This window comes from Metarhizium brunneum, chromosome 2 (assembly GCF_013426205.1).
Source record: "Metarhizium brunneum chromosome 2, complete sequence".
Lineage (NCBI taxonomy): Eukaryota > Fungi > Ascomycota > Sordariomycetes > Hypocreales > Clavicipitaceae > Metarhizium > Metarhizium brunneum.
The window spans coordinates 795,581-823,466 of record NC_089423.1 but is presented as its reverse complement, the minus strand read 5'-3'; the positions used below and the strand labels follow the sequence as shown (position 1 = coordinate 823,466).

The window sequence follows — 27,886 nt, the reverse complement described above, 5'->3', positions numbered from 1 at the left end:
GGGAGTCTCCATCACAAGCATTCTGCATTATGGACATTGCAGCTTACCATCCGCGTTCCACTATGCAATGCAATGCTTGCTCCTGCACAAGTGGGCTGGCCCAGAGACACCTGCCGAATTGTACAATAACTGCATAACTTTGCGATTTGTAATTGTTGACCAGTCTGGCGAGAGACTTGTCCCTGCAGCCAAGATTCCCCGTGGGCAACCGATCCAGTCACTGCATGCAGTCTCTTGCTTATCGCGCCCTTTGGCGGACACATGCAGAGGGATTAGACTATGCAGTATAGTATTTACTACTGGGTAACTGCCTAGGTAGTTAAGCTGAGAAATACTTGGCAACCGGGTCGGCGTATATCACGAAACTAGCTCAAGTGCCACCACGACTTGGGCAACTTGCGTGCTTCCAAAACCTTGCACTATTGCAAAAGTATTCGCTCATCATCTTCCTCGCCTCTACAATGGTCGTCGTTGCCGTTGCCGGCGGCACAGGCGGCGTCGGGCGCACCGTGCTGGATGCCATTGCAAAATCAGGCCAACACCAAGCCATTGTGCTTTCAAGAACAGTAAGCCTCCCGGTGCCGTCCTGTTCATGTAGCAAGGAAACTCACACTTTTCAGACTTCAATTTCTACCGCAGTCGACGAACCGGAACGTTTTGCGGTAGATTACAACAGTGTGGAGCAGATGAAACAGATTCTGCAAGAGAATAATGTTCAAGTCGTTGTGTCAGCCTTGCTTCTCGTTGATGAAGCCGTTGCTCAAGCGCAGATCAACCTGATCCGGGCCGCGGCTCAATCAGGCACCGTAACCAAATTCATTCCTAGCGAGTACTATATCGATTTCCATGCCCCAATCCCGTACGTTTCCCTCCAGTCAGCCCGTCAAGACAGCAGTGCTCACTCTTTCCAACAGCGGCGCTGACCTGTTTACCAACTTTCAACTCGAGGCCGAAGCTGAGCTCGCGCGCCATGCGCAGTTGACGTGGACGCTTATCAGGGTCGGCATCTTCCTTGATCACTTGACGATGCCGCATAACCCCAAGACAACCTACATTACTCCATTCTGGGTATTTGTCGACATTGACCACGAGCAATGCGTCTTTCCGGGCGACGGGTCACAGCCTCTTGTGCTCACGCACTCGCAAGACCTCGCGGCATACATTGAGCGTCTAGTAGGTCTGCCGGCTGAGAATTGGCCGCGTGAATCTGTCGTCGCGTCAAACAAGCTTCTGGTAAAAGACCTCGAGTCGCTTGTGAACAAGGTCACAGGTATATAGCCAGTATCTAGAAAGCACATATCCACGCTGCTGACATGTTTGCCAGGGAAAAAATTCAAAGTCGCATACGACTCGGTGGAAGACATTCACAAGGGTCACATCACACAACTGCCTTCTAACACGGCCGTGTTTCAGGATCCGGCCAAGGGGGAAATGTTTCGCGACGTCGAGCGCCAAGTCATGCTTTCCATGTTGAGCAGAGCGCACGACTTGCCCGGTAAGAACCTCGCTGAGCTTTTTCCAGAGGTGGAAACGACGGATATTGAAGACTTTTTCAGGGCGGGCTGGACACTCAAGCAGAGCAGAGCACCGTAGTTAGGTCACTGGCAGCAGGGGGTCTGCATAGATATGCCTGGTAGCCAAGGAGTCGAGCAGATTGCTCCAAATTGCTGAATGTAAAAAACATTTATTTAATGGGGTAGGGCAGGAATCGAGTCAAGTAGTTGCCATGTTGGGAACTCTCATCACAAAGCAGTTTAGAATGACTTGTTTGACAAAGTCGCCGGAACATGCAATCCGTGGCTGAATACCAACTTATCGGGCGTGCTACAGCTCTTCTCTCTAAATCTCCATAACCCTATAATTCTTCTTAGCGTAGAGAATCCAAAGCGCAGCAATAAACGTGGCAATGACGACCAAAACGCCCGAAACATAATTCATCTGGCTCGGACGTACCTGTGCATTCGCAGGAAAGCAATAAAAGATGAAAGCCACCACCGTCCACGCCAGCATTATGAAATTAGCAACGAGACCCAACTTGGGATACCAAAACTGGCCGTGCCGAAAGTTGCCCCTGCCCTGCCACAAAACCAGTACAGTAGGGATACTATAGCTAATATACTGGAGCAGAATACCCGTTGCGATGAGCGAGTTAAAGGCCAGCTCAGACGCAAGATACAAACAACCAAACAGGGCCGTGCCAACGGCAGAACCCACCAGCGACCAGATGGGCGTGTAAAAGGGCGCCGGGAAGATCTTGCTAAAGTGCCGGTGCAGCGGGAACCCAGACTCGCGGCTGATTGTCCACGCCAGCCGAGACTGCCACGTCTGGATGGACCATACGGACGCCAGGACAAGAATAAGAACGGGGATCCAGAGGCCAATAGCAGCCGCCTTGCTGCCCGTGATGCGGTAGAAGATGCCGATCCCCGAGTAGTCGCTCACATCCACAGGACCCAGGTTCACAAGAACCGCCAAGACGACCAAGAGGCCGCTGGTGGATGCTATAAAGATGGTCCAGAGCAGGGCTTTGGGGATATTTGTCCCGGGGGAGGGAATCTCCTCAGCCAGGTGTGTAGCAACGTCAAGGCACGAGAAGCACCAGTTCGCTCCGTTCAGACCAATAATAAAAGCCACGCCATCCGGCCACCCGGAGGTATTCACAGTGGTGAAAAAGTCCTTGGCGCTCGTGCGGGCGTCGGCCATGGCGAACAGCGCCACGATGATGACGCCCACGGAGACGATGTTGAACAGCAAAAACGCCTTGGACAGCTTGGGCAGCGCGTGCTCGAAGCAGGCGCCAAAGCAGGTGACTACGTTGATGGCCTGAAAGGCCGCGAACCCCATCCACCGGCGGTAGATGAAATCCGGCTGGAGAAGCGTCACGATGGAGAAGGCGTTTAGGGGAACGGACAGGTTGCCCGAGGAGCCGGTGGCCACGGCGGCGACCCAGCTAATCATGGCCGTGGTGTAGGACAGGCCGCGGCGGTATCTCTTGGGCGCCAGGGCGTTGACCCAGATGTACTGGCCGCCGGGGTGAGGCATCGCGGAGACGAGCTCGGCGAGGGTGGTGGCCGTGGCGAGGCCGACGGCTGCCATGGCGAGGCCGACGGCTGCCATGGCGGTGCTGAGGATGAGCGGGATGCCGACGGCCGTGTTGGTGACGCCGTAGCCGATGCCGATGGCGGAGAGGGTGGTGAATGGCTTTTGCGTCTGGATGGGGACGTTGTCCTCGCGGATCAAATGGGCGGCGTGTTCGTCGACTGGCTTGGCAGCATGTTGGGGTGGCATTGTGCCCAGTTTGGCCATGATGGGTGGTTGTGACGGTTCGCGCGTCATGCTGGGCATGCGAGGACAATGGCGGAATTGTCTCTGGTTGCTGGATCCATTGATGGGTAGGTTTGGGTCTTGGGTTTTGATGCTGAGGGCGAGACATGTTCTGAGGACAAGTTCTGGGGGACATGAGTTTGTGCGACCGAACAATGGCAGAGTGAGACAGAGTGAGACAGACGTGCGTTGTATAACCGTTTGCAAATCCTATTCCGTGGTACATGCCAGTTGAACCATGTAGACTTTTTAAAATCCGCCACTCAGCCTTCCCCGCACCGCCATGTATTGCAAACGTCGGATTGGGAAAGACATGATGGCTCTGTCTGTCAGCTTCAGCTCCTGGCTGGAACTTGTAGTAAAGGGATGGGAAACAACGAGCCTGTTGGCTACGTTTATACCCCGTGCTATATCCGAGAACAATGATTCATAGTTAGATTCTTCTAAGCTTTACGCATCTTTGTCCGGGCATGTCAATTAACGACGTGCCGTCATTTTGTGCAGCCACAAGCCCTTTGGATGGATGGCCTTTTCATCTTTGACCAGAGAAACAACTCTACCTCTCCTCTCTCCCACTAGCTAAGCTTGCGCAATGTCAATGGGGACTGAGAAATGATTCTCTCAGGGGACAGCAAGCTCCTGATGTGACCCTTCCCAGCGCCCCCGTCTCGATATAGACTGCATCCGAGTGTGGCGGCAGCTACCTGACGCTGGACAGGGTTTCACATGCAACTGTCGGAATCCGGGGGTCCAAGACATGGATCCGCGAACAAAGGGACCAAAAAAGAAAAACCCCAGGGCCAGAAACCCGCACCCGCGCCTGATACAACCTCAGATGCAGCGAGTCCACCCGTGACGTGGCAGCAGGCGGCAGCAGCGGCAGGACTGGGACGCCTCGACAAGGGGCCAAGCGTCTTCATGTCAGGGACTCGGGGTCGAGAACGGGTAGAAAAACCACGGTAGAATGCATTCAACGTTGTGCTCTTGTATACGAAAAGGGGGCGACAGCGAGCTACGATATCCCGCGTCACCACAACACGGCGCACTTGATTCGCACAGCCCAGTGAACACAGCATATTCCAGAATCCAGACATCCGATCCCCTCGCGGCCTTGAGTCGTTATCCGCCAGAATGGGCGCCTTTCCTCCCCCCATTGACCCGTCTTATATCCCCTCCGTCTCTCTGACAAGGCTCCCCGCGACGGCACCAACCGCCGACATCATCGCCACCCTGGAGCGCGATGGAGCCCTCATCTTGGTCGACCTCGTGTCTCCCCAAGATGTGGCGGCCATCAACGCCGAGATCGAGCCGTACATCCAAAAGGCCAGGGCCGAAAGCCACGAGGCGTACGACCTGATCCCCAAGCAGACCGTCATGGTCCCCGGCGTCGTGGGCAAGTCGCCGACAATGGCGAGGATGGCCGAGCTCGACGTCATCGACACGCTGCGCACGCGGGTGCTGCAGAGAAAGTGCACCGCGACGTGGGAGGACCGCACCGAGGACTTCTCCATCGACCCTCTGCTTAACAGCAGCCTGACGTACCACATCAGCTACGGCGGTCCGCGGCAGAGGCTGCACAGGGACGACATGATTCACGGCATTTACCACCGCGGCGGCGAGTACAGCCTGTCTGACGAGACGATGCTCGGCTTCATGATTGCCGGGTCCAAGACGACAAGGGAGAATGGGGCGACCATGGCCATTCCCGGCTCGCATAAATGGGATCATGCGCGGGTGCCGCGGGTTGATGAGGTTTGCTTCGCGGGTGAGTCTCTGAGATGCCTTTTGTCCATGGTGCCAAATGTGCTAATGTTGATGGGATCGTGACAGAGATGGAGCCGGGCTCGGCGCTGGTCTTTCTGGGCACCGTGTATCACGGCGCCGGGCATAACTCGGTGCCGGACCAGGTGCGCAAGATATACGGCCTGTTTTTCATCCCGGGGACGCTGCGCCCCGAGGAGAATCAGTTTCTGGCCATTCCGAGGAGTAAAGTGCTGGGGATGAGTGACAAGATGCTCTCTCTTTTGGGTTATAAGAAGCCGGGTACTTGGCTGGGCATTGTGAATAACGGCGACCCGGCGGAAAACCTTGCCGAGGTGCTGGGCATGGCCAACTCGTGATGGCGGGTATAATGGTTGAGAGGTTGCTGCATGATGTGCGGTGCGTGGATGTTGTATTTACAATTTACGATTTACAGTTTCCAATGACAACTTATCCACACGTGTTTCTCATGATGATGGCTGAACCGCAGCCTTGAAAGCGTTTATCATGTTGCAAATCATGTGTTGTAGAACGCCTCTCTATTGCTCCCGTGTAATGAGGCGACCTCGACAAGTCTAGCTAGATATGGAGGAAAAGGTAAATTGTATTAACTACTAGCCTTTACACCACCACGGTACATGGAAACGATACATGTACTGGAAACGTCGTTGCATCAAAGCTATAATAGTTCAACCACTCTAGAAATACTCTATCCATCGTGTAAATTCCCCAAACCACCATCACCCCAGCCCAAACTCGTCCCTCACCGCCCGTCCAAACTGCGCAACCCCCCGCTCCAGATCCGCCGCCTCGGCCGTCGCCACAAACGTCATCCTGAAAAAGGCGCGATCCGCACCGCCCCCGACGCGGCACCAGCTGCCCCGCGCCACCAGAACCCCATTGGCCTCGGCGCGCGCGCAGATCCCGTCCTCGACGGCGCGGCACAGCTCCGCGTCGGCGTCGGCGCCGGCATCCCGGTCCTGGTCCCGCGCACCCGACTCCTGGTAGCGCGGGTGCCTCGCCAGCGCGGCGCCCACCCACAGAAACATGCCGTGCGTCGGCGCCGTCCACGCGCACACCTCGCGCGGGAGGTGCCTCTCGCACGCGGCCACCATGACGTCGCGCCGCCGCCCGTACTCCCCCGACAGGTAGTCCAGCCAGCCGGCGAAGCCCTCCGGCCCCCAGCTCTCGACGAGCAGCTTGTACAGCATGGCCTGCGAGGGCCCCGCGGGCGACGAGGGCCCGACCTCGGCAAAGTTGCCAAACATGTCCACCACCTGCCTACTGGCCGTGAGCCACCCGCAGCGCAGGCCCGGCGCGAGTATCTTGGACGTGGATTCCACGCGGACCACGCGCCCGGCCGTGTCGAGCGACAGGTACGACGTCGGCAGCGACTCTCCCCCGCCGCGCCCGAGCCGCAGGAAAAAGTACGGGTCGTCCTCGACAATCAGCAGGTCGTGCCGCTCGGCGACCTGGTAGACGGCCCTCTTGCGCGCCGCCGACTGCGTCACCCCCGTGGGGTTGTGCCCCGACGGGATGGTATACAGCACAAACGGCTTGCGGCCGCTCGACGCGTCCCACCCGCGCAGCGCGGCGTCCAGCGCCTCGGGCACCAGGCCGTCGGCGTCCATGGCGATGCCCACCGTCCGCAGGCCCTGCGCCCGCGACGCCATCAGCGTGCCCGGGTACGTGAACGCCTCGGCGAGGATGCAGTCGCCGCGGTTGCAAAACATGCGCAGCACCAGGTCCACGGCCGACGTCGACCCGCACGTCAGCGTCGTGTCCCAGTCCGCGTACGGCGGCCGGTGCGCGCGGCCCGTCGTCTCGCGGAAGAAGGACACCAGCTGGCTCCAGCCCGAGGGCTCGCCGTAGTTGAGCGCCGAGGAGAGGTCAAACGCCGCCTCGCCCTTGGAGCACGTCATGTTGGCGGCGCTCGTGGGCTTCAGCCCCCGCGGCTGCCGGCTCGCCTCGGTGCCCGCCATGCTGACCGATTGCCACGGGTAGTACAGCGCCGTTGGCCTGCCCGTGCCCAGGGGGATCGTTGCCGACGCGTTGACCGTCTTGGACGAGTCCTTGAGCGGGGATACCCCCTGCGTGAGGCTCTCCTCGCTCCATCGGTGGTTCCATCGCTGCGCGAGTCTCTTGGGCGCGCTGTTGTGTGTCGACGCCGGCTTCACCGTGCTCCAGACCTCTCCCTCGGGGGCGTCGTACACCTTGTCCCGTTCCAAGTGCATACTGGCGAATTTTGCGTGTTGCCCCGTGTCATAAGAGTACTAACCGAGTAGAAAGAGTCAATGTCGTGAAGCAGGATTCATGTAGAAATTGCGCGGCGTCGTTTACATACGTACTTTTGTCAAACCGATGCACAACCCCCAAATACGCCAATCGTCTCAATTCCAGACGTGATGACGATTCTCTGCCAACCACCTAACAGCAGTCAATGGTGGCAAAAAGATGGGACAAACCAGTGGGATCAAATGGTCTTAATGCACGTCGTATAGTCACAGGGAGGCAGCCACTACGTGCGGTATTTCAACCATCGAGTGGCACCACGTCCAGCAGCAAACGCAATCGAAAACAACATCAGACAGGCGCCAGCTGGACCGCTCCGTCAAACACTGCCATCAGAGGCAAATACCGCTGCAAGACGGCATGCATCTGGACTACTAAAACCAGTATTCCGCCAACGAGTGGATCGCCATTCAAGCCAAGCCATGCATATCAATGGGTCCACGGCAGCAGACACTGCAAGTCACCGGACGGTAATATGCGTCAACAATTATGCCTTCATGCTACCCTGTGCCACTTGCAAGTTCCGTGTGTCGCCGTGCTTGCATGGAATCTCCTGCATGGCGGGAGCGGATGCCCAAACCAGAACACACAGCTAGCCACCGTCACCGACCCAGACAGACGACGTCTCCAAATGCAATGCTTGCTTGCATGCCTGGTCATTTGTCAAGGACGCCAGCACATGTTTTTTTTTCCCCTCAAATCGAGGGACATGCCGACCGACCATGGGGGCCAGCACATTGTAGACTCCCGCGAGTCCCGTCGCAAATTCCAAGCGCACGCGGGCAGCGAAACGAGTACTTGATATACAGCCCTAGCATTACTAGATAGCCCATCTGTAACCACAGATGGCATATACGAAAGGTCAATATACATCATTCCAGTCATCAAGTGTGGTCGCGTGAAACTGATGAAACCAAGCCAGTCACCCTCCCCAAATAAATCCCTTCCAAACAGAGAGCAACCTCAATGAGTATGGAGAAACAAGCAGAAAATAAAAGAAACACAAAGGCAACCCTTCACTTTTCCCTCTTGGCATAAACCAAGCCAAAACAAAACCGCGGGGGGGAATAGATTCCGGGCCAAGACGTTGCCGCTCAAACACGCAACGCATTTCCTCCCTACTCCGCCATGTGCGAATCGGTACAAAAATGTGCAAAAATAGCATCACGTCTCCCTGACAAAGGTGCTTCTTGTAGCTTCCTCTAGCTTTGCGAACGATCCAACGTCTGCAAAATGTGCTCCGAGGATCCCACAATCCATTCCAGCCTTCGTCGCTCCAAAGCATAGCCTGTTTCGTACTTTTCCATCAGTGTGTTCAGTTTTCCAATGAACCAACAGATGGTGTCGTACGCCTGTTTCACCACTTCGCGTCCCAGTTCCCTCCAATCCTGTACCCAAATGTTAGAACGTCACTTCGCTACAGACCACATGTTCAGAGGGGCAACTTACGCGTTCCGCGGCTCTCCTGTCAATGGACCGCACAGCCATCTCAATCCAATCAATTCGCTGTTTGAGCAAGTTATTGACATCCAGGTCTTTCGAAATGGCGCCAATGGCAGCCAAGAGCAACACTGGTGGGAGATGCTCGAATCGGCTGGGTGACTGCAAACTGAGGCTGCGCTGGAAAACTTCCCTTTGGTGACCGCCTTTGATCCATTTCAGCAACGCTTCCTGCAGCTTTTCGTCCTGTATCAGCACCTCAACATCATGGACATCCCTGTCCGCCTCGGAGTCGACATTGCTGCCATGGTTGGCAAAGGGGCCGCCTACAGAGGCAACCTTGCTTGCGGAAGTCACGTCTGTCTGGGAAGTGGAATCTCGAGGGCTTCCCACATGTTGACCACTGCGCAAATAGTCAGGCCCGGCCATGTACTGTTGCTGCTGCTGCTGTTGCTGCTGGTAGGTAGGAGGCTGATTTGTCTGATAGCCGGTGAAACTGGAATGCGGGTTGGGTCCCGCCATGAAGCCATTGTTGGGGTAGCCACCTTGAGGACCAAAGCCCCGGAATCCAGGGCCGCCATCTCGGGCTTGACTTTGGAGCCCGGAAGCCCCCGGCAGCTCATGGACGGGCTGCTGTTTCAACTTCAAAAACTCGGCTTGAAGCGAGGACTGGGACGCAGCCATTGTGGACACCATGTCTGTCAGGGTGGTGACATACGAGAGTAGCTGGTCGATCTTGCTGCTGTCGGCAGCATGTTGGGACTGCATCTGCTCAAACTTGTCGTTATACTGCTGATGAACTTCGGCCGCGGCTTGCTGGGCCGACTGGGTGGCCATGTTTCGGAACGTGGGAGTTAGGCGTTGGCTGAGCGTAGCAACAATCTCTTGCTGCACGGTCGAGTTGACAGCTGTACCAACACGCTCGGCAATGGCTGTCACAAAATCCACAGATCGGAGTGACCTGTTCAGAGCCTGAGGCAGGGCACTTTGAATCTCCTTCTGCACGGCCGACGCGACATTTGGTTGAAGGCTGTGCTGGAGCACGTCAGAAACAGCTATGGTGGCCTTTTCACCAATAGCAGGGACCAGCAGCTCAGTAAACTGGTGATGAATCAAGGACTCCAAGACCTTTTGCGTATTTTCGTTCAGCACCTCGGACACCATGTCCAACAGCTTAAGTTGGTGTTGATTGAAATTCTCGTCCCGGAGTCGAGCACTTTCATCGATCTTAACATGGAGATTCTTGAGAGAGGACTTGAGAGTATCGGATACGACGGCAGTTAAGCGTGTTTGCATGGTGTTGATGGTCGAGTCAAGGACTTCAAAAGTCACACCAGAAGCAACAGCCGCGGTGCTGTTCGATTTTGCGGCGGATTCGGCTCTGCCTGCTTGTGTCCCGCGAGGTGGGTTGGTAGCTCCATTAGCTTCTGCTTCCTTGGCGGCAGCATTGCCCTTCTTCTTTCGAGACTTGCGCTCCGGCTTTTCGGCCTGGCCTTCCTTAGAGGACTGGGCAGGAGTCTCGGCCTCTTTTGCCTCATGACTCGGTTTTGAGGGAGTGGCTGCATCAGATCCACGTTGAGCGGCATCGCTCTGTGCAGCTGACGTGGACTGCTGGCTCGGCGATTGCTTGGGTACGGCACGATGGGCAGTGTTCTTAGCCTGCTGGTTTCCGCCGTGACTTGGATCAACTGCCTGGGGTTTATTAAAGTCGGAGACGGTAACAAGACCCTCCTTGACCGCATCGAGCACAAGGGTATTGTCAGACCCTCCAAGATCACTCTTCTTGACCATCACGCAGGCTACGCCCTTGGAATGCATGGCGTATAATTCGAATCGAAGACGGTCCTTGTCTTTGGGGTCCTGGCCCGCCATGTGTCCCATTCCTTGCTTCGCGATCGGGGTATAAAGAATGTCCAGGCTGCGCAGCACGCCTCGATTTGCGAATGAATACTCGCGGAAGCCACTAATGATAGCCGTACTACTCGGCTTTCGGATTAAGCAAGCTTCGTTGGGTTTCAGAGGTTGGAGGAGTTTCTCAATGTAGTCAACCTGGGACACGTTCTCAAGGCTATACTTAGGGGCCGAAAAGTGTGCAAAATAGACCGAATTACGGGTGGGATGGCCAATAACAATCATGCCACTGGCAGGGTGGTACATGACGCTACAGACGGCATCGGATTCCTTGCTGTGTGGGAGGTTGAACTCTTGAACGGCCTTACCGAGAGCCAGGTCCCAGACTTGGAGAGTGTGGTTCTGCTTCATACCAACCACCATGTAGCGAAGGGGGCCTCTCTGCTCATATGCTTTCTTCCTATCCAGCAACAAGACCGAGGTCGGCCACGCTTTCTCGCCTTCGGGGGTGGTTGCCAGAGTCATCAGAGGCTCCTTTACTTCCAATGATGATTCGGCAGGCAGAGGGTAACGGTAGTCAGAGTCTTCCTTGACTTTGGTGAGCGCACGAACATCCCAGAACTTGACTCGGCCTGATTTGTCAAGAGACACGACGACTGAATCGTCCTGGCTGAATGTGAAGTCCTTTCCAGCCTTGCCAGTGTTGATCTTGAGAGAGCACTGGGCGAGGAGAGCTTCGGTATCAACAACACGGTCGTGGCCGGCCTTGAAAAGCTTATGCTGGAGAATGTAAGCGGGCCAGATGAAGTTGATGGATTTGCCACGCCCAACGGCGAAAAATTCGGGGTGGGCAGTGGAAGCGCGGGCTCGAGTCTTCAAGAGGCCACCCGGGGCATCACCGTCATGCGAGGAGATGGGAGGAAGGGCGAACCCATACTGCTCCAAGTGCGGGTCCTCGATGTGATCCTTCTCCCCGTCCTTAATCTGCACCCAGTAGACAGCACCGCCGACGCCAGTACCAATGATGGCTTCCCGGTGAACGTTTCCGCTCTCGGGAGGGGTGACAGACATGGCAACATTGAAAATGCGGTCCTTTGTGTCCGTGAACACCTTTGCATCCTTGCCATCATCTTGGCGAATAACACGTAGACCGCCCTGTTTGGACATGCCATAGGTCATGTACGTCTGAGAAGCGGTGAAAAGGTTGCGGTCGATCTGGTCGAATTCCTTCTTGAGACGGGCAATGTCCATGATGGACTCGTCACGGAACTCGGGTCGAATCTCGTCTGTTTCTTCCTTGAGGGAAATAGAATTCCACGGCTCTTGGGGGAACTTGTAGACTCGAACCTGAGGTAGCTCCTTCTCTTCTTCCACCTCGATGGTCTCCTCCAGATCAGCACTCTCCCAGCTATCAGCCACGCCGCGCACATTCTCGCCTGTAGCATTGCCAGAGTCAGATGCATCGTTCATGTACGACATTTCAGTAGCGCGGTAGACCTCGTTCTTTTCAAGGCCATTTTTGATATTCTGAACAATCTGCTCTTCAACTGACTTGACGATCTCGGTGTGAGCAATCTTGCTTGGCCATTCCTGACCAGAGGCCTCCTTGGATCCCTCGTCCTCGACGAAGCCAGCAGGGACAAGGTCGTGCTCGGCTCTGTCGAGAGCCTCCTGGGCATCCTTGTCAGCCTGGTCAGCCAGGTCATTCACGGCCTCGGCAACAGTCTCCCTGCTCTTCTCTGCGGAGATTGAGCTCTCAAACTCGACCGGAAGGGCCTGCTTGGGCGACTGCGCGGTGGACTTGTGCACGTGGAGAGACGATTTGCGGTTGGTAGCGTGGCGACTCTGATCTGGAGGGCTTGCAAGAGGGCTGCGTTCACTTCCAGCGCGGGGTTGGGAACCAGCGGGCGAGGACTGTTCTTTTTTGAGGATTTGAAAAGGCGGTTGCGACAAGTGCGAAGCAGGCTGGGAGGTGTGTGACTGCGGCGACGACTGAGTGAGGCTCCCCATCAGCTGCTGGAACAAAGCAGACATGTCAGCAGGGTCAGCAGGGGGATCCTGTGATGCGAGCTGAAGCTGCTGGTAGGCATATGATGAGTCGTTGGACACTTGATGGTAGGCTTCTCTCATAGAGTTGGGCGGCTGGTGCTGATGAAACTGCGGTTGAGCATGCTGGTGGTGAGCCTGTTGCTGGTAGGCATGAGGCTGCGGCTGCGGCTGCGGCTGTTGATGCTGGTACTGGTTGAAAAAGCGGTTCGAATCAGTGGTGATCTCGGGCGACTGAGACGCTGCACCTTTGGATCTTGAGGTTTCCGTCAACATGGGCTGGTCATTCTGACTGGGCTTGGGGCGGTTCAGCAAGGCGAGCAAATATGACCTGGTATCGTTCGATGGCGAGCCGTTTGCAAACGGGTTTGTAACGGCAGGCTGGGTCTGCTGTGTAGGCTCATGGCCCGCCGGAGCAGGAGCAGGAGCAGGGGCAGGTTGTCGAGCCTCATCATCAGTGTCGTGGGCATCATGGGCGCCTCGCATCAGGGCGGCGAGCAGGCCTGTCGGATCAGCCCCAGCAGGCGCCGGCTGGAGGATACGAGTGGGAGGCGACGAGTACTCGGGCTGCGAGTAGGAAGGTTCGCGAGACTGGTGCTGATGTTGCTGTTGCTGCTGATGATGCGACTGTTGCGCATGCTGATGCTGATGTTGGGCGTTGGAGCTGCCCGACCCACTGCTAAACTTGAGAAGGTTCAACAAACTCGCCGTTCGGTCCTTGTTGGAGGGCATTCCGCCGCTATTGACGGGAGGTGTCGGGGCCGGAGGGAGATCCATCGAGTGCTGGATATTGTCTGCGGTCGGAGGGAGGGAGGAGGCGAGGGTGTAGAAATACTCAAGGCCGCAAATGCTTGTGCCACGGCAGGGTCGAGGAAAACCCAAAAGACTCTGGTGGCGCAATTGAGAGCCACGGCCGGCTGCAAGTTTCCGTGTCGGTTCGATCGGAAACAGAATGAACAAAGATGCGGAAAGACAAGAACGAAAATGATGAAATACAGAGCGTCTCTCGGCTTTGCAACTCAGAACTCAGAATGCTTTCGTCAAAAGGATAAAGGACGGGCAAAAAAAAGAGAGGTCTGGGTCAAAAGGGCGGGAGGCTGCGAGGAATTGGGTTCGGCCAGAAAATGGAGAGCAAGGAAAAGCTCGACTAAAGCCGAAGTCGCCTTAATAAGCAAATGAGTGGCTGTGAAGCGCCCGTGGAGCTGACCAGACTCAGCCGCCTGGACATTGAAGCCCAAAACGTCCGGTGCAGCGGTGCAGCGCTGATGCCCAGCCACCTCACTGTGCTTTGGCGCAACTTGTCGACCAGTCAAAGCCCGTGCATCGATGGACGAAGATTGAACAAATCGCGAAAACAGCCGGTACTCGCAACATTGAAAGCGGTGACCAGCCTCTTGGCGAGCTGTCCTTAGTACCCCGTACGTACTCCGTATCGACTATTAACCGTCCCACGTTTCGACCCTGATGTCCCTGACGTCCGAGTTCCGAGTCCGCCTCACATGTTCAAAATAGCCTATAAATAAATCCATCGGATTTGAATGCTTTGGCCCATGTAAGCAAGTGCACAGGACTCGTGGAATGCCGACGAGACCTCCTAATATATATTATACGATCATGTTGAGATTTTAGAGTGAGTCACTGGCATATACTATATTTTATTCCACGTAATCAGTGGCTGAGGCTATCACGAGATAGCTTTTACCACCGTGCCTCGATACATCACGAATCTTGTTACCTTTTAATACATTGCTTTGTCGTGGTTCTCTGGCTTGGGTACGGCCGCACGTGATCAATTGATGTTACTTTCACCAGGCCTTGCCTGATGCATTGATTGCATGGTTATCTAGACGGGCAAAAAATTAAACTCAATAATAAATAAATACTCCGCACATACGAAGTACAAAGTAGGCAAATACAAGTCAAGGCAAGCAGATGGCCCACCGCCCTCTCCCAAAACGGCGCTAAGCCAAAACGACCGAGTCCAGCTCCGCGCCCCCACGCCATCAACACCAACAACTCTCTTACTCAGCCATCCTCCTCCCAACCGCAAACCTCAACCTAACCATCTGCCACACCTCGCATCACGACTTCTGCGCACCGCACTCCTCCAACGCGCATCACATGCCTCCCGCCTCGTAAACCACAATGTTCTGCCTCAGAAGGTAACAAAGAAATCGCCCCCAACGCCGCTTTCTTCTCCCGCTAACGCCCCCGTCGCAGCTGGCTCCCCCTCCTCTTCATCCCTACCAACGCCTCGCCGGCCTTCATCTTCCTCTTCTTCGTGTGCACCTACTTCCTCAACCGGCCCTGCGTGTACTGCTCCATCCTCCTGCTCATCCTGTTCCTTACGTCGTGCAACTGGTCCGACCGCTGCTTCTTCGACTTCCAGAGCAACTGGTTCCTCCCGCGGCCGAGCACCTCCGACCCGTCCTTCAACGCCACCGTGGTGCAAATGGCAAACTCGACGGCCAGGGCGCTCGCCGGCGCGGCTGCCGACGCCGTCTCTGCCAAGGGCACCGAGTGGACCGGCCTCGGGGTGGAGTGGCTGAGGACGTTGTTGGGCAGGAGAGAGTGGAAGGTGGACTGCATGGACGTCTATATCCAGTTGTGATGGGAGAGACTCGGATGGCGGTTATGACGGGTGTTTCGAGCTGTACGAATATGTCATGATAGTGTATATGAAGAATGGGTTTTTTGTTCCAATCACAAGCAGGAGGACACAACTGGGCTAAGTAGCGAAGATACCAATCAATAGCGCTGTTACGAATCGAACCGAAACCAACGTCCTCTATAAACGCAGTGTGTGAATTGATTTCCAAATAAGCCTCTTTCTACGCTGAATAGTTATACCCTGCATCTAATATGTCAATATAGCTGTAAATCACATCAACACAGGCAGCGGCGAGAGCGATATTCTATACATATGTCAAGTTTTTTCTTTTCTTTTATTACAAGCAGAACGAAACAACCGGCCTAAATTGCGAAGATTAATCGATAGCACTGTCTTCAATCGTGCACAACCTCCTTCATATGACTGGGTGCATAAATGTATTTCCAAACAGGCTCTTTTCTACACTGCTATGACCATACCCTGCATCTAATATGTCAATTTAGCTGTAAATCACATCAACACGGGCAATAGCGAGAGCAACATCCAGTATTCTACAAGGATCGTATATTTAGCCTATATTGAGCGCATAATCATACCAAATCAATCTTAATCGCCCGCTTGCAATCATGCCATCGTCATCACACAAGAAATGCATTTCCTAGAGTTCTTCACCATACTCATCACCACCCTCATCACCACCCTCATCACTACTCCCGTCACCACTCCCGTCACCACCCTCATCCTCATTCCCCGCGGCTACCTCCTCTGGCATAGCCTCTTCTCCAACAACCTCGGGCTCCTCAATATCCGGAACATCTTTGGGCGTTTCCGTAGGCAAGGCTTGAACCGTAACCGTCTCAACCATGGTTTCCGTAATGGTCTCAGACATCGTCTGTGTAATGGTCTCCGCCATCGTCTCTGTAATCGTCTGAGGCACCATTTCCGTAATCGTCTCAAACTTGGTTGCTGTAGTCGTCTCAATCATGGTTTCCGTACGAGTCTCAGTCCTTTCCTGTGTAACAGTCCTGGTAATCTCAATCGTACTCATAGGCACATCATTCAACGACGTCTCAGATACCTGTGTCGTGCTCGACGCCTGGACAGACTCCGTTATTTGAACATTGATTGCCTCCCGCGCTGTTGTTTCTTCAGCATCAACCTTTGGGGGATCCACGATTCCAGAAGCAGATTCAACAGGCTTTTCGACTACGACTTGAGCAACTGGCTCCGGAAGTACACCCTTTGCGCCAACGTCAGTCGGTGTCGATGCACTCCTGACAGCAAGCATCAGTACCACAAGACTCAACAGTCCTATCAAGATGTTCCTTTGGTCCTGCATGAGCACCTTGACAGCTTCAAAGATGAGTTCAGGCAGCGAAGAACCCTTAGAAGCTTGCTGCCTGCTTTCGCGTCGTTCCTCTCGTCTTTCGAGGGCCTCCACAGACGGGGAAACCGGTGTTTCCTTCGGCGCAAAATCCGAGCATCGACGCTGTGGAATAGATGAACTTTCTGGCTGAGGTGGTGGACTCGAGCCGTAAACCTCTCTCAACCTTTCCTCGTCTCCCATTTCGCAGTCGTTTTCACATGGCGGGCTGGATTCGACATGAATTTCAGGCTGCGGCGGCTCCTCTACATGGATGGACGTATCCATGTCCTCGGGCATATACGACCGTTCCGCAGCCTCGGCCTCTTCGTGTCGCTGAATCTCCTCGTCAACAGCCGCAGCCGCAGCCGCAGCAGCTTCTTCTTCCATTTCCAGAGCCCTCTCCTGCTCAGCAGCCAAGCAGGTGAGTTCCTCTTGGAGCTTCGAGTCAATGATGGGTTCCAGCTCGACATCGACGCGTTCCATGTCTTTCCAGCAGGCTTCCCAAGCACCGGCTCGCATCAGGCCATTGCTCGCATACACCTTGACTCGGTACACCTTGCCATCACCAAGCGAATCGTATCTGATCTGTGAGCTGCACGTCTTGCACCAATGCGTTTGTTCCACCATGCTCTGTCGAGGCGAACCGTGTTCATCATAATAATCCTCGTCTTCGCTTTCCATGTCCTCTGACAAGGACATTTTGTTGGATGGCCCCAAATAATGCCCGCACTCCAAGATTCGGGCTCTCCGTCGAAGAGGGAGGTCCAGAGTCTCCAGTAGCCGCTCCTCCAAGACTTCATAGTCATTCTGCGGGTGAGGCAACAGAATGCCGCGATCTGAAATTGTATCGGCTGTGCGGTCTTGCAACTGGTTCCAGGACTCCCAAAGGGTTTTCCCCTCGGGGCTCAATTCACTTGGCTGAGCATTATCCAAAACATGACCCCAGACCCAGCGTGGTGGGAGCACGGTGACATGCAGCAGTACTAGTGGCGGTGTGTTTCTCTTAAATCGAGGAGGAGTCTTAGTCTTCCTTGGTGAGTACTGTGCGGAGACACTCGGTGACCCAAGCCTCGAAACAGTCGATCTTGGAGTACGGCGACTAGATCTGGGAGTTCCAGTGGCCGACGCAGGCGGAGAAGACATCTGCATTGCCATTACAGAGGATGGAGATCTGAATGTTGGCCTTCGCGTGCCCCGTATAGTGGGCACAAATTCCTCGTCCGCATCAGACTGGGGAATATCCGAGATGCGGGCAGTCCTTGTCTTTGGCGGTGAAATTTGCTTGGCACCCTCGCGATCAGCCTCGGACATGGACCCCATTGAGCTTCGAGGACTATTGTCGCTGAACACATCATCCTCATGCTCGTGATGGGAGCTACTATCCCCACCCTCGTCCGCATGAGCGGTGTGTGCGGCATGGTCCTCCTCCGAGACCTGGCTCTGACCAGCTTCCGATTCCGCTCCAAGTGATTGTCGGTGGCTCTCAGTATAAGACTCGCTAACGAAACTGGCTTCTTCTTCTTCTTCGGGTGCGGAGGCGGCGCTCTGGATAGAATCACGAGGAGTGTCAGCTACATCTTCTACGATATTTTTAGCCGCAGCGTGAATCAGCGCCTCAGTCCGCATGGAGTGCCGCCTCTCCAAATCGCCATCGGAATCTTCCATGTTCGATGAAGCAGATTCCCTCCGTGAGTCGGGGTCGTCCTCTTCGGCCCAGACATTTCTATCAAGAACCGAATCGTCCTCGGGGTCGTCGACGACCTCCTCCACCGTTGGCTGCAAATTTTCGGTGCTCAGTAGCGAATCTTCAGCCGGTGTATCGTCTGCGTCTGCTTCTTCCACACTCTGCATGATGTCTTCATTGTTTGTAATCGTATCGTCTTGACCAACACTTGCACGTGAGCCTTGCTCATCATGAGTCACTTCCTTGGCACAGGCTACATCCTCATGCTCCATTGTAGGCAGTTTCTCATCCGCAGGCTCGCTTGCAGAGGATGGGTCGACGTGTATCTCAAAATCGAGGTCCTGATGGTGATTTCGTTGTGGCATCAGAGGATGAGAATCGAGACGGCGTAGAGGTGCAGGATGCAGGGAGAAAAGCTAAAAAGACGGGGAAATACGCCACGCGATATGGTTCAAATAAAACAAGATTTACAATGCAAAAAATTCTCCGGTGGCCTGATAATGGCAGAATGGATAGTTTTCGGTTCGGAGCTTGCATGTGGGACATGGTGGTTGGCTGGCCGAGCTCCTTGGTTGCCCGACTTTGTTTACATCCGTTGCCACGTCGACGGGTTTGTTGTGGGGCATTGCGACCAATCTTTTGACCTGCGGTTGTCGGTGACACTATTTGACGACGCGCAATTGTCAATTTGACCTGCTGATTGAATCTTTACAAAAATCGAAATTCTTACAGCAAATATATCAATTTATGGTTTTGCATTCCATATGTCCATATTCTCGGGGTCTTTGCGGGGTTGGAATGCGGGTGCGCCCGTTTCATAGTACTTCCCATTCTTCGATTGTGGCTCTGCTGGAATGCTAGTATCCTCATGCTGGGTGCAAAAAGAAACTAGAGCATTTAACGAATTTCTATTAATAGAACTGATTGATTCTTTGCTACATAACTGGTCTAGCGTCAATATCTTGGGCTTTTGAAACCCCAAGCATCATATGCAGATGGTGTCTTGTATGTATACTTCATCGAACAGCGCTGTCCACACCGGACTTTATGAGTTATTTATTATTTCAGTGTCGAAGATAAAGTTGGAGCTAATTATGAACTTCTTAGACCTCATGAACGCGTCTGGAAATAACCCTCGCTTACTTGATTCCACAAATGCGTGTGCTATTTGTACTATTCGGCCCACGCCTCACGTAGAGGCCCGTGTAACACTCAGTTACGTTAGATGAAAGCCACTGGTTTCTGCTGACAACCCATCGTACCGAAATTTGGCTTCAGAGATGTTTCTTTGGTGTGGCTTGTTCGTTCATGCCGGATCAGTGTGAGCCACCTTTAGGTCGACCCCATGCACACATTCCAGTATACAGACGACCTTTCCGATTCCAGTCAGAAGACGGACCTAATAGACGTTTTTCATCTTAGATGAGTCTTTTTAGCTATACCTTAGAATAAGCAAGAGGTATTAACTGAGTAAACTGCTATACAAGCAAACAGGATAATATATACTAATAGTTTCTGCTTTCCCATCATAAGCATATTGGGTAGCGCAAACTCAGGTAAGACCTGGCTAGGCTTATTTGTTTAATACAAGTGAGTATATAGTAAAAGGCCATAAATGGCCAGGAAGTGGGATGTCTTCTTTTTATTGCCAGCAACTAACCCTTATATAGAACAGAACCAGTATACTGGGACTCACTTGCTGACAGGAACAAAGGGCGTGGAAAACTAGGGGGTAAGAATACCAAGATGGCCTTAAATGGCTTCACGTCGAGGCAATGAGGTCACGAAATGTAACAATTGTCCGTTTGCTCAGTGGGTCAACAGATTGCGCAGCTGATAGTTGAGATCTATGCTTGTAGCACATAATACATGCACATTCAAGACATGCAATCTACTGTATTACTCAAGATAGAGTAACATGTACACAGATAACAGTTTGTAGGTTTCATAGATATTGAGCTTTCTCAAACAAGCCTTTACCCTATCCCTATTATGATAAATATACATTGATAAAGTAGTGTGGCAACAGTATCTATTAGACACCCGCCGTATCAGGCGGAAAGTCCAAGGTCGGAGTTTAGTCAAGGATGACACCTGGGCCATGGCATTTACCGAGCAGCGACTGAAGGGTAGCTAGTGGAGGTTCATCGCCTGATATTGATGCTGAACTCTGAGTGTCGTGTTTCGTATGACCCCTCTGGTGCAATTGGGACATCTGTTGAAGAGATGCTTCTCTGAAATGTCCGCCAGCCTGCTTCTGCCTCTTCCCAGTGCCTCGATTCTTCCCGCCGATTCGCTTGCCATCTATTGAGACCAAAAACCGGATGATATCATCGCCTTCTAAATGATTTTCGATATTACTAATCTGCGACTCCATATAGGTATCAACATCGGAGCAAAATGCCAGGCAGCGCTGCAGCATTTTGGCTTTATTCTGAAGTTTATCGAATGAGGCTTGCTCTCCCGCTGATTCCGCATTTAAGCTAGTATTTAAGCGCTCAGCGACAATTTTCTGGTATTTCTCAAGGTGAGCCAGCATAAAGCACATGTGGTGCATACAACCCTGGAGTCCCTTACCAAATAGCATCCCAGAGGTCAAGTCAGAATCCTGGTTTTTCTGAAAATCAGCCTGGATCTGTTTGATTTGCTCCGAAAGAACGGTGCAGAACTGGAGAGCCTTCTCCGTGCTCAGCCGTTCCTTCTCCATATAGCGGCGGATAATCTCATTCAAATTCGGGTCGGCAGCGACGCGCAGAGTAAGAGCTTCGAGTTTCTACAAAACCTCCTAAAGATGGGCTGTAGAGTGTTTACATGAGTAATATCACATGCGAGAGCAGCTGCGTGCGCAGGCTTGTTACATTGACGGCGATGCATTCCCTGAGCAACCCGGAAGCAAGTTGAAGCAAATAGACCGCTGCATCGAGTCACAACATATTGCAATGAAAATATGAAATTAAAGTCAGTCCCAAAAGATGGATAAACGAGCAGGGTTCTAAAGGGATAGCCTTTCCAACGGGACAGTACGTAAATGTGCCAGCCCTTTCAATGGGGCAGCACATGATGGGATGGCACATCCAATGGGATAGCCCTTCTAATGGGATAGTCCTTTCTTTCGTAATACGTAGTGTGGTGCCGTTCTTGCTCAGTCTTACGCCAGGCAAAATTCAGGTGCGGTCAGTCTGCTGCCTCGCCAGTGGCAGGCAGCCAGTCAGATGCCCCCCAATCTCAAGCCGTCACTAAAACAAGTGTCTCATCATTCACCACAACTTCCCTAAACCCCTTCGCCAATACTCCTTGTCTATCGGTAAAGTCAGTCACAGCAACTGTCATGTCTCAATCATCCACCACAACTTCCCAGGTCCCCTTGGTCAATACCACTTGTCTATGTGTGTTATCAACTCTCAGTAGGACCAGCCCCCAAACTTTGGTTTGTTGACTTTCTGGTTCGTGTCGTCTTTTTGGCTGGCGATTTCTCCTGGTCTGCAGGCCGTTCCGGCGGTGCTTGCCGATGCCTGATGACCGAACAATGCTCTACCTCCCACGATTTATGGGCTCGCTTGCGACATTATAAAGGCTATCAAACATTAGTCACGGCTCTGGTAGCTTCGGCTTTCACAAACCACATGCTTGATATCCTCGCGGTGGTCGGGGGTAGCAGCTTCGCCCGAGCATGGCAGGCCCGCAGGTGCTGGCCTCGCAGCCACGCTTCCGTCCTCGCCCTCACCAGCCTTTTGGCTTTCAAAGCCAGCCTTCTGCTGCCGGCGGCCACTTCGGAGGTCACTCAGGTTTTCGAGATATCCATCTGGCAGCCCAGTCACGTAACCGCCCGTAAATACGCCTATTTCCATATTCTTGATTGGAGTCTCGCCCTGAGCTGCTTCAATGCACGCCGCCGTTAGTCCGTTCTCGCCGTCGACATCTAGGAAGACAACTTCGTCGGCGCCTAGGTAATCGGCGATTTCTCGCTGCGTCCTGTTGTAGGCAATTAGAGCTGCGAAGGTCAGCGTCACAACCTTGACTCCAGTCTGCGGGCTTGTACAGTCAACGGAAATACCTACCAGAACGGTCCGCGAGGTCTATACCATACTGCACATACACTCAGTACTCTCAACGACGTATGCAAAAAAGGGATGGATGACTCACGATGTGCGGATGTGTGCAGGGTGGGGAGCATGAGACAAATACGACGCGAAGCGCGCCCGCTTCCCTGGCCAATTGGACCTGAATTATTAGCGGGAAATCCTGGAAACTAAAGGCAAAGCTGTCAATGCAGACTTACAATCTGTCGCGACGTTGCTAACACGGTCATTAGCCCAGACTCCGAAGAAAGCTTTGAAGATTACTCACTGCCTCGGACGATGCTGTCGTCGACGATGACCAGGTTCTTGCCTTGGAATTCTGACTCGACGAAAGAGAATTTACGGCGGACACTCCTTAGGCGTGAAGCCTGATCAGGCAGGATAAAGGTGCGGTGGACGTAGCGGTTCTTGACGAGGGCCGTCACGTACGGCTTCCCCAATTTCTGAGCTAAAGCAGCTGCGGCGACGTTGCTCGTCTATTAGCACAAGGTCAGCATCGTCGAACGTGAAGTCTACCCCAGAAATGTTATAATTCACCTCTGGAACTGGAATAACTGCGAATAGTCAGTGGTTAGAAAGATGAATCATGTTATCGATGTTTGACTTACTCGCGTCAATCTCCTCGACACCCTTTTCTCCAAGGACGAGTTTAATCTTCTCGGCCAACTTCTCTCCCATCTTTTGTCGACTGCGGTATACGGATATACCATCAATCCAACTCTCTAGTCGGGCAACGTATATGTATTCAAACGTGTCAGGAGTATAACCTCTCCGCGGAACGACCTGGCGAAAGATAGGAGTGCCGCCTTTCGGACAGAAGACGGCCTGGCCTGGCAATATATCCACAATATCACGAAAGCCAAGTTGCTGTAGTACAACTGACTCTGACGCCATGAAGTAATCATTTGCGCCCGCTATGGTAGCCGAGGGTCGTGACCCAATGCAAAGGGGGCGGATGCCATCAGCGTCCCTACATTTTGATCTTGATCAGATATTGGCACTAGAGTAGGAGACCGAAATGTGACTTGCCTGAAGGCCAGAATCCCGAAGCCCGCGATCATCCCCGTGCATGCAAAAGCCCCATGACATCTGGAATACACATCGCCCAATGCCTTGAAGATATCGTCGACTTTGGCGCGAGTCCTTCCCAGCTTGTGAAGGCCGTGTGCGAAAACATTAAGCCTTTGACAGATGAGATAATGCGCGACGATGCCGACTGAGCGGGAAGCAAGATGCAATCACGTACAGAAGCTCCGAGTCGGAATCGGAGTTGATATGCCGGTGAGCCTCCTCATCGAGGTATCTGCGGAGCTCCTCGGTATTAATGACGTTCCCATTCACGGTCAGTGAGATTCCGAACGGGGCGTTGACGTATAATGGCTGGGCTTCGGACCTAGAGTCAAGGATCAGATAATCAGATATAAGAAACGTTTTCCATCACCATTCTGTATACGTACGCAGACGCGGTACCCATGGTCGGATAGCGGACATGACCAATGCCTAGAGAACGGTTATTTTCCGTACAGACGTTGAGATAGCTGTTACGCACCCATATAGCCCGGAAGCTGTTGTAGCCGCCTGCCGTCTGAGAAGACTTCGCTGGCTAACCCTAGTCCCTTGCACTGGAAGACTCTGCTGCCCTGGCAAACCGCAATCCCCGCAGCATCTTGTCCTCGCTGATGACATCATCAGCATTTCCACCCAGTGACAGTTGTCGCTCGATCATTTCTTGACGGCTTATGGACGTACATGCTGGAGAGAATAAAGAGACTCATGCAGATCAACCGCGGCGCTGGTAGCGTCGGGATCGCCAAGCTGTTAAAGTGGTCAGCGTGACTCTTGCTGCCCCGCGGTAGGACAGTTTCTAGGAGCGAGGAAGAAGGCGTACCAATATGGCTGAGACACCGCACATTGCGTCGCTTGATGACTTTGTATGTCCTTTCTCACACTTGGAGGTTCGGTAGCTATCATGCAAATAATGCTTTGGATGCTGAAGAATTGACTCAATCGTCGAATCAGGGAAATTTTTTTTGGTGGTCGGGTACAATAGACCCACTACTTACATAAAATGACCATATCACCAAGTCGCGATTGGCTCCGCTTCTAGCCACGTGCCCAGGTGCACTGATTTTTCTCAGTTGTGCCAGATAGCGGGGCAGGCAAGCTTCCTTTATCGCCCCTCCATCATTGATCTTTCTTCTCTCTTTTCACCGGCATCAAGGCCGGGCCCCTAGACTCGAACCCTCGACGAAGTGTCACTACTGTCCAAGAGCAGCGCTGGCCTCACGCTTACGCTGATCAAATCTCAGAATTGACTGCGAGACGACCCAAACACCGCCGTGAACTGACGATGATCAACGCGACGGTGTCGAAACGAGTGCCCCGCACGCTTTCTGGAACCGGCTCGACTTAGAACGTCGAGCCCGATGGCGAGGCGCGCAGGAAGACAGACCAGCACAATGCAAACGATTTCCTTGATGCAGTCCTCGACAGTGCATGTCATTTTACGATGATATCACCCTTATGATGCCGACCTGGCTGACCGTCCTTGGATGGGTTGTCGAAATGTACCGCTTGGCGTACTATCCATACGAAGTTTGCTGCAATACGCGAAACGTCGACGAGCCGCCATCCAACAACTCAATTTTACCATTTTTGAAGATGGAGATTCGATGCGATAATCCGCTAGAAGAGAATAAACGGGTGCCTCCGCTTCGCTTCGCCTTTAACTCTCCCATGGCTCCATTGCCAACCTCATATCTAGTCTAATTCAGGCATGTAGAGTCCTTGCGCCTAGCCCTTGCCTGCGATGCGCAGACGGTAGAGGCCGCTAGACGACTTGCGTCGTCTGTACTCAGCATTTCCCGCTCGACAGTCTGCGAGCGGCCTGTGCCTGTTGCTACCAAGATGGCCGAGGGAACATTTGCTCTTTCAGGGCTGACTTTGCTGCTCGTACTATAGCCGTTGCGCAAGCTTCGCAAAAGTGATTTGCTGTCAAGGCGCCAAGGTTCAAGTCAGACGTATCAACATAGAGTGGCTACATAGAAACGATCCCACCACCCTTCTCTTGCCTGCAGTAAGAAGGGTCGACGGTGTTCAGCTTGCCATACCCGGCGCTGAAGTCAGGCGTTGCAAGAGCGAAAAGCAAAAAATGCTCACATTTCGCAACCATAAGCCCACAGACCCCAGAAATGTGTTTGCCCTTGCGGCACCCTACACTCTGACTCTGGACCGGTGTGTCTGCTTCAAATGATCAACTGATTCAGCGGATCAGTTCTTCAGCTGGGATGACTGGGCTGAATGGATGTATTGGCTGGACCTATACGTATCAAGCCACGGACCGGCTCGAGGCAGAGTTGCCCTCCTCCGTACGTCGAATGGAGAGTAGATTTGGGGCACCGAGGTCTGATGCCACTTCGTGCTTAGCCTTGAGGCGCAAATTTCGTATTTAAGGCTTGCCCGTTCAAGTCCGATAGGGTAACGACTGCTATTTCTGGCCGACTCTTTGATATCCCAGTTACGAGTGGAGCTCAGGGCACTCATTTCGTCTACCATGTTTTTCTGCCGTCCAACTTTCTTAATTGGTTACTTGTGAAACAATGCGCCTCTCTTCCAACATTTGGTCTTTGGGAATGTCTCTCAGGTGCTCAATGGTGGCTGCACGGCCTTGGCGGGATCTACACGTTCACGCATGCTGCAAAGATACACGACGCTGTCCTCTGCAAAGAAGGAAGCGAATTTGCGGAATTCTTCGGACGGCAACTCTGGTCTCAAACGTGCCATTTGGTAGTAGTTGTCTCCCAGTGTGACAAGAGCTAAAGGCTTGGAGCAATGACTCAATTCACCCAACAACAATTTTTGGTATTAGAGGTCCTTGGTTTTCCTTGAGGCCTAGTTGACCAAAGAGGTCTTTAAACACAAGAAGTCGGTGAAGTCTTCTGCCCTGGGTCCCGTGATCGTCGCCCTCGTGTAAGCGTGTGACACACGGGATGGGAGATTCCGGCGTAGAAAAGGCGTACACATTGCATCTAGAGAACCTACTTCGTGGGCCGTACGGCCCTCTTCCCGCCGAGTATGATAGCATGCGCTTCAGGGGTGCGACTCTTGATTCGGATGAGAAGGTGTTGCCTTCAGGCAGGCTCGCAGAATTACAGGTCCAGGCTGAGAGACTGCACCAGAAACAGGGTACCGACGAGCTCAGATTGGATCCAGAGAGTCTGAACAGTCTGAATCTTGATGCCTTGCGCAGAGTTCTAGCATCGACGCGGTAGCCGCCTTGCCATATATGATTTATCACGAGGGATAGCTGCGGGCCCATGGAAGTCATTCGTATCTTATAGTTAGATGATGGTAGCTTGGCATCCTTCTAGTTTGACTATTGGACTGCGCAGGACGTTTGTATTGGACAAGCATATTAATGTGCCAAGATGAACAATGACATTCTTCATGTCTTGATGATTTCCTTCCTATCGCGGGCCGCCAATTGAGACATATTCAAGTGCAGGTTGCTTGAGGATTCCGATGTGCATCCGCGCAGTTGGGACAACCATGTCTGGACAACAGCTATATTCTACCACACTATAGGTTGTGATATACTGGCATATGTATAAATACATCCCATATTGAGGGTCCTTGGGAAGATGTTGACAAGCCTAGGACCCTGTAGTCATGCAAATGTTACCTCACAGTGCTCAGTGCCACGGTGTTTCGACATGTTCTACAGATAGAACGCCTGTCTCTGTCTTGACATGCCCACAAGATGTTGCCCCTGAACAGCCATGCAGCTTGCCAGTGCATAAAGCCTCGCTCTCGCTCTGTCAATAGCGACACTTGCACCAAGGACGACCGGTGACCATGAGCATCGGTGCTTATAGATGACTGGCCCGACAAGCTCCTCGCCTTTATACACTGCTGGTATATTACAAAGCCGGAAAAGTGTCCGTAATTCTCGCATTCTCATGCACTGGACAGTGACTTGAGGCACGGAAAGTATGCTACGCTCGACGAATCGCCCGAAGGTTATTGCCTTTCCTGCCCCATCACAACACGGAGTTCACGGAGGCGTATATCCGCCCTGAGTATTCCTTCGGTTCAGCAACAGTCTGGCAAGATGGCTGCATTGAAGGGTCCAATATTCAATCCAACGCGGCGGTGCGAGGCAGCCCGGCAGGCGTGTCTGCTTGGAACTGTTCATCCCGGTAGTAATTACACGGGATCTGTGGGCACGCCTCTACTCCGGGAGCCGCATCCAACTGACCGGTATGTGGGGCCGGCCATCCGGAGGCCACCCGGAGTTGATGACCGCCATCTGCCAAGAGCTGTATGCGGGGCAGCCGCTCGGTTAGTTGGAATATCTACATTGTAAGTCATCTAGTTGAAAGCCTTCTCTGCACTGATTTAAAGTTTTTCACCGAATACGGGTTGCATCAGTT

General features: G+C 53.3%; 9 protein-coding genes across 9 annotated transcripts; 4 read left to right on the top strand and 5 right to left on the bottom strand.

Annotated features, from left to right (window-relative positions):
• Window positions 1-461: 461 nt before the first annotated feature.
• Window positions 462-1,593, top strand: swnN_1 (Oxidoreductase swnN; the record flags this gene model as incomplete). The annotated part of the gene is made up of 4 exons (XM_014687678.1): window positions 462-566; window positions 621-859; window positions 915-1,270; window positions 1,325-1,593. The coding sequence occupies 4 exons, from the start codon at window positions 462-464 to the stop codon at window positions 1,591-1,593; spliced, it is 969 nt and encodes a 322-aa protein (XP_014543164.1).
• A 246-nt stretch (window positions 1,594-1,839) lies between these two features.
• On the bottom strand, window positions 1,840-3,306 carry swnT_0 (Transmembrane transporter swnT; the record flags this gene model as incomplete). Its single annotated transcript, XM_014687677.1, has 1 exon — window positions 1,840-3,306. One exon carries the CDS (start codon window positions 3,304-3,306, stop codon window positions 1,840-1,842), a length of 1,467 nt encoding a protein of 488 aa, XP_014543163.1.
• Window positions 3,307-4,455: 1,149 nt separating this feature from the next.
• Window positions 4,456-5,444, top strand: swnH1_2 (Dioxygenase swnH1; the record flags this gene model as incomplete). The annotated part of the gene is made up of 2 exons (XM_014687676.1): window positions 4,456-5,089; window positions 5,155-5,444. The coding sequence occupies 2 exons, from the start codon at window positions 4,456-4,458 to the stop codon at window positions 5,442-5,444; spliced, it is 924 nt and encodes a 307-aa protein (XP_014543162.1).
• Window positions 5,445-5,825: 381 nt separating this feature from the next.
• Window positions 5,826-7,319, bottom strand: swnA (Aminotransferase swnA; the record flags this gene model as incomplete). The annotated part of the gene is made up of 1 exon (XM_014687675.2): window positions 5,826-7,319. One exon carries the CDS (start codon window positions 7,317-7,319, stop codon window positions 5,826-5,828), a length of 1,494 nt encoding a protein of 497 aa, XP_014543161.2.
• A 1,260-nt stretch (window positions 7,320-8,579) lies between these two features.
• On the bottom strand, window positions 8,580-13,491 carry G6M90_00g032250 (uncharacterized protein; the record flags this gene model as incomplete). The annotated part of the gene is made up of 2 exons (XM_014687674.1): window positions 8,580-8,765; window positions 8,827-13,491. 2 exons carry the CDS (start codon window positions 13,489-13,491, stop codon window positions 8,580-8,582), a joined length of 4,851 nt encoding a protein of 1,616 aa, XP_014543160.1.
• Window positions 13,492-14,859: 1,368 nt separating this feature from the next.
• G6M90_00g032240 (uncharacterized protein) lies at window positions 14,860-15,325 on the top strand (the record flags this gene model as incomplete). The annotated part of the gene is made up of 2 exons (XM_014687673.1): window positions 14,860-14,876; window positions 14,935-15,325. The coding sequence occupies 2 exons, from the start codon at window positions 14,860-14,862 to the stop codon at window positions 15,323-15,325; spliced, it is 408 nt and encodes a 135-aa protein (XP_014543159.1).
• Window positions 15,326-15,983: 658 nt separating this feature from the next.
• Window positions 15,984-18,740, bottom strand: G6M90_00g032230 (uncharacterized protein; the record flags this gene model as incomplete). Its single annotated transcript, XM_014687672.1, has 1 exon — window positions 15,984-18,740. The coding sequence occupies one exon, from the start codon at window positions 18,738-18,740 to the stop codon at window positions 15,984-15,986; it is 2,757 nt and encodes a 918-aa protein (XP_014543158.1).
• A 1,712-nt stretch (window positions 18,741-20,452) lies between these two features.
• ade4 (Amidophosphoribosyltransferase) lies at window positions 20,453-24,366 on the bottom strand (the record flags this gene model as incomplete). Its single annotated transcript, XM_066130103.1, has 13 exons — window positions 20,453-21,148; window positions 21,996-22,366; window positions 22,434-22,461; window positions 22,519-22,596; window positions 22,655-22,671; window positions 22,723-22,930; window positions 22,992-23,008; window positions 23,063-23,424; window positions 23,701-23,847; window positions 23,912-23,954; window positions 24,004-24,130; window positions 24,204-24,269; window positions 24,343-24,366. The coding sequence occupies 13 exons, from the start codon at window positions 24,364-24,366 to the stop codon at window positions 20,453-20,455; spliced, it is 2,184 nt and encodes a 727-aa protein (XP_065986591.1).
• Window positions 24,367-26,443: 2,077 nt separating this feature from the next.
• On the top strand, window positions 26,444-26,725 carry G6M90_00g032210 (uncharacterized protein; the record flags this gene model as incomplete). Its single annotated transcript, XM_066130102.1, has 1 exon — window positions 26,444-26,725. The coding sequence occupies one exon, from the start codon at window positions 26,444-26,446 to the stop codon at window positions 26,723-26,725; it is 282 nt and encodes a 93-aa protein (XP_065986371.1).
• Window positions 26,726-27,886: the final 1,161 nt, after the last annotated feature.